Source organism: Oryzias melastigma, linkage group LG11 (assembly GCF_002922805.2).
Source record: "Oryzias melastigma strain HK-1 linkage group LG11, ASM292280v2, whole genome shotgun sequence".
In the NCBI taxonomy this organism is placed as follows: domain Eukaryota; kingdom Metazoa; phylum Chordata; class Actinopteri; order Beloniformes; family Adrianichthyidae; genus Oryzias; species Oryzias melastigma.
The window spans coordinates 9,858,301-9,863,552 of NC_050522.1; the positions used below are offsets into that span (position 1 = coordinate 9,858,301).

The following is a 5,252-nucleotide window of genomic DNA, read 5'->3' on the forward strand; positions in this document are numbered from 1 at the left end:
ATCCCGGACCCAAAACGGTGGCAGCAACAAAAAACATTTAATAAATAAACTAAAGCATGACAAAAAAAACCCACGAAGAAACAAAAAGGGGCCAAAGAAGAGCAGCTCCTCAGAAAACAACTTTTTAAAGTCATAAATTTATGACTTTATTCACGCAATGTAACAGTTACGACTTTTTTCTTGTAAATTTACAAGCTTTTGAGTCGTATTTACCCTAAAGTTTCCCCTAAAACTCCATCATATGAATCTGTTTTTGCAATGAGTGATTTGTTGGTGTGATTTGGACTTCAGGGCCACCATAGAGACTGTAGATAAAGTTTCAATTTAAATACAGATAAATAGTCTCCAAATACTTCAAACAACATTTTCATAGATGAAAAATATAAACATCTAACATATATAAAACATATAACTGTCAGTCAAGTAGTTTTATGCTAAATATATTTTTAAAATATATTTTATATATAAACTTTTTACACTATAAAATATCATTTTTCAGTGTTTTTTCTATTCAGCGTGATGCTAAATTTAACAGATTTAGTGGTACGCTTTGAACGAGCGACATGCGGCGTGAAAGGGTTAATGCAATTAAGCACACAAGCACATGTCTGCGTGTCTTGACATAAGCGTGGTGAACTGTGCTGAGTCGTCAGAAATATCATCTGGTTTCGCTCAGATTTCCAGACTAAATCCTGTTCACAGGACTAAAATAGAAATGTTCTTGTGTTTGACATTATGAAAACGATCCATTAATGATTTATTATACAACAAACAGACTTTAGCGAGAATAAGACGTCAGCGCCGTCAGTGTGATGGACACTCTATGACACTTCATTTAGTTTGAGCTAGAATTCACACAAGGTGTCATAGTGGATGAGTCAGTGTGAGAAAGGACACTTGACAATGATAAACTTCTGTTTTCCTGCTCTTACTCATCCTAATGACTTCATTTCCTCGTTAAGAGAAAGTCATTCTCAACAGATGCGGCCTCCTTTCACAGTCTGCTCAAATGTCTGTACCTCGAACCACTGGCCGTGCGACTGCATCTTCAGCACCACGCACGGGTCAGGCTTGGAGAGAGCGTCACGATCCGAGATGCCCCGGCACGCCACTCGCAACTCCACTTTGGTCAGGCATGGAGAGCTGATGAAGCCCAGCGTGGCCTCTGCAGACTCATAGATGTTACTCATGCTGAACGCTCTGTCACTCTGAAAGAAGACAGACACAAAAAAAGATGTACTACTCCAACTTTAGACATAAGACACAGATAGATAGATAGATAGATAGATAGATAGATAGATAGATAGATAGATAGATAGATAGATAGATAGATAGATAGATAGATAGATTTGATCATAAAGACAAAATTATGCTGGAAGTTAGGAGTTCCTCAGGGTTCGGTTCTGGGGCCATTACTATTTATTCTGTACATTATTAATATTTGTGAATTCTTTTAAAGTCCCACTCCGATCATAAGCCTGTAGACGGTGTGAGGCTGGTCTTCATGGAGTTGGATTGTCTGGGGATGCACCCCAGAGTGGTTGGTAAACTCAATCTAAGGTTACGTACCGGCACGGCTGATTAGAATTATGTCATTTTTAGCCAAAATCATAAAAACTCTTTTTTCTAGGACATAGTTTATGAAAAGTAGCAGTAGTTTATTAGTAATTCACCTCTGAGTTGTTGTAAGTATCCGCTGATATCCCATCATCCAACTGTCTTCTGCTTACAGCCCCTCACAACTAGTCCCCAAGCTAACAGTAGCAGTGCAACAAACAAAAATGGCAGCAGAGGTGGAGACTTTGGTTTGCCCATATTACCTTCTATGTCACAACTGAGAGCTTGTTTAAACTGCATTTTTTTGTCTTCTACTGATTAATCACAAATTTAATTAAAAAAAGACAGTTTTAATATTCAATTCCATTATGTTTGTACTCCATTGTAGAAAAAATGCTACAACCACATGTTAAAAGAAAAATCAAAATCACAATTTTTATTGGAGTGGTTCTTAAAAAACAATGTTGTTTGCAGATGATGTAAATCTTTTTGTGGAAATAATTTAGAGGAGCTTTTCAATGCAAGTGGACAAGAACTTACTAAATTTAAGAGCTGGTTTGATCTGAATAAATTCACATTAAATTTAAATAAAACTAAGTATATGGTAATTGGAAATGGAACAACCTGCATTATTAAGACAAATAAGATTAATAGTGAAGAATAGAAAGAGTGTCAGAAAATCTATTGGTGTAACTAATAAAAAATTGATTTGGAAGAAACTCAAAAATGTTCAAATCAGCATCCTCAACATTTTTCTAATCAGCCATTACTGTATATGTAATATTATTCCTTCATAATCCCATACATGATCTATTTAAGACATTTAAGGTACAGTTACTCTGTTTTTCTTAAAAAAAAAAACCAAAAGAATAATCACCAGATCAAATTATATAGAGCTGACTAACTTACTATTTATCAGATTTAAATGATCAAAATTTGGAGACTTCTGAATAATTCAACTTTGATTAAAAATACACAATGAACAATTACCAAAGAACAGCCACAGGCACTTCCATGTAAGAGATAATAAATACAGTTAGAGAGGATCAAATTTGTTTGTGAAATCCTAAACTTCACTGTATCTCCTCAAGACTGTAGGTAAGACATTAAAAATGTTAATTTATAAAGAACTAAATTCAAACCACTTATAAAAAGTGATTTAATTAATAGACACAAGATTCATTGTATTTTTATCTATTTGTTTTCCTTTTGACTATAATTGATTGTTTTATTGTATATATTGATCTAATTTAATTCTGTTCAAATACTGTTTGCTTTAATTTGAGCTTGGACTGATTTTTAAAAAAGGGGCGTGGACTTAATAAGTTGTTCATTTGCATCCAAAGCCCTTTTGAAACCTCTGTTTATGTTTATTATTCATTATCTGAGTTCAAAATGAATAAATAAATAATACAACATTAAAAACAAACCCTACGGTTGGCTAATACTAATCTTAATGTCATAAAACTGTATTAAATATATTAAATATTAAACAACACGTGTTTGACACTTTATGATTCACTTTCTTCTCGATTGGTATAACATAAAGTTTGGTTTTGAAGCAAGAATTGTGGCAGCCCTAATAGATAGATAGACAGATGGAGTACATGTACTTTCATGAAAGACACGGGTGAATCAGACCCGACTTAGCAGACGGCGCTCAAACTGTCAGGTCAAGGTTGGAACACTAAACCGGTTTACACAAAGTGGCCAAACGTTCCCACATGTACAGCACACGATATGGACGCAAATGCTGTTTTTTGAGGGGGGTTTTTTTCAGTTTCCCATGACCTTGCTGTGTTTCACAACATTTAAGATTCACCGTTTTTTCAAAAAAAAAAGTTTTTGTTGTTTTTCAAAAACCCCAACGCACACACTTGTGTAAATGATGGATTAAAGCAAAGAGGCAGACATTCAAAGCTCTCTGCTGAGTCTCCAGGAAATGTCATCGGATTGCCACTCAGGTTTCTACCAAGTCTATAATGTCCTTAGCATCTAATAGAAACAGCTTTTTGCCACGGTAATGAAGAACGGCTTATTAATAATTCATCGTATTTTTACAGTGAACTTGGAAAGAATTAGACACTTCATTGTGACTAAAGCATTTCGGATGTTACATTACTTTAATTCTCTAAAATCATTAAAAAATAACGGGAGCTCCTGTAGTTCTAGAATCAATTAGTTGTGGACGGGATTGATTGTAGGTGCACAAAAGAAAGTATATCTAATGGTTTTGCGGTAAAAACTCTTCAAGTCCATCATCACACGCAGGTGTGTTCGCTCATTCTCATTCAGAACTGTGTGGGTGTATGCAGACTCGGCTTCTCTATGCTCCCCTATTAATTTGCGGCACCCTCTTGAGTGTTTACGCCCGTTTCTGAGCGTGTACGCTGACTCTTGTGAGGCGCTTTCAGCATATCTTCACTTATAGCCTGACAGGAAGGCGAGCAGGGCTTTTAAAGGATTAGTTCAACATGTTGGGAAGACATTGTTCTCTTCTGTGGCCCACCTGTTTTGAATCCTTAAAGCCTACTTGATAAGCGTGGCCTCGTGGCAAAGCGTGAAACGAGCACAAAAAGTCAGTTCAATCAGACATGAGGATTTTATTTTATTTTTTGTTGTCTGCATCTTGAGTTCTAATGCAGAGGAGCCATAACTGCACCCGTCATGAGAAACATGCAACACTGGAGGATCTATTTTAAGGCAAAGCGCAGTGTTTTTCTAAACCTTACCAATTAATATTTAATGCCTTAGCCTCACTAAGCAGCAAAGAAATGCAAAATTAAGCATAAAGTAATTGTGGGTTGGACAAGAGGGAAACTTATTCTGTTAGGTCGTCATATTTCAGGTGCACATCCTTAGAAATGTTTTAAAAATGCACAACAAAGCAAGGCTAGAAAGTGTAAAAGGTTGTTGCACAGATTTTATCAGGGGCTTTTGTTTTCACTGTTTTGGTCTTTCTGGAACAAATATTACTGTAATTAACCGCTTAAGACCTGAGTTAATATTTGAGATAACACATTACACATGTAGCCATAGGTTAGCAGTTATGCAGAATTAACTACTATGGTAATATAACCCAAAATGCGACGTTCTCCTAAGTGGTCATAGTATGGGGTAAGATAGCTGTCAAAAAGAAACGTTTTCATAAATCATAGTTTGTATTCACAAAAAGAAATTTTGCATTCATAAATACAAAGTTGTGCAAAAAATTATATTTTGTGCCAAACTTACATAAAAAAATACGAATACAACATTTGATTTTACGTTTAACATGTCTCTTTTGAATACGAATTTTCCTCGTTTTGAATACGACTTCTCTCTGTCCTGGATACGGATTTCTCCTGTTACCTAACTGTCAAAACTACGTCAGACAGAGAGAAGTCGTATTCAAAACGAGGAAAATTCTTTTTCACAAAAAGAAATTTTTGTGAATACAAAATATGATTTATGAATACGTTTCTTTTTGACAGCTATCTTACCCCATACCGCCAGGCCTGAAGATGTTAAATTTCAATTGCATTTACTTCTCAGGGACAGTGCACATTAGAAACATTGCATGAAATTAGCCAGAATTAGGATATTTTTCATCTCTTGTCTCTGGATAAATTGTCAACCTAAAAAGCTAAAAAACAATTTAAGAAAGCAAAAGTTTAAAATATCAATATCAATAAAGACGATATACAAAAAAATGC

At 35.1% G+C, this 5,252-nt stretch overlaps 1 protein-coding gene across 1 annotated transcript in view; it reads right to left on the reverse strand.

Annotated features, from left to right (window-relative positions):
- cpne4b (copine IVb) overlaps positions 1 to 5,252 on the reverse strand; it is a 43,769-nt gene that overhangs the window by 26,636 nt on the left and 11,881 nt on the right. The window contains exon 2 of the mRNA XM_024259529.2: positions 1,020 to 1,208. Coding sequence (XP_024115297.1) covers positions 1,020 to 1,190 — 171 coding nt within the window. The 5' untranslated portion in view covers positions 1,191 to 1,208. The remainder of the gene's footprint in view (positions 1 to 1,019; positions 1,209 to 5,252) is intronic.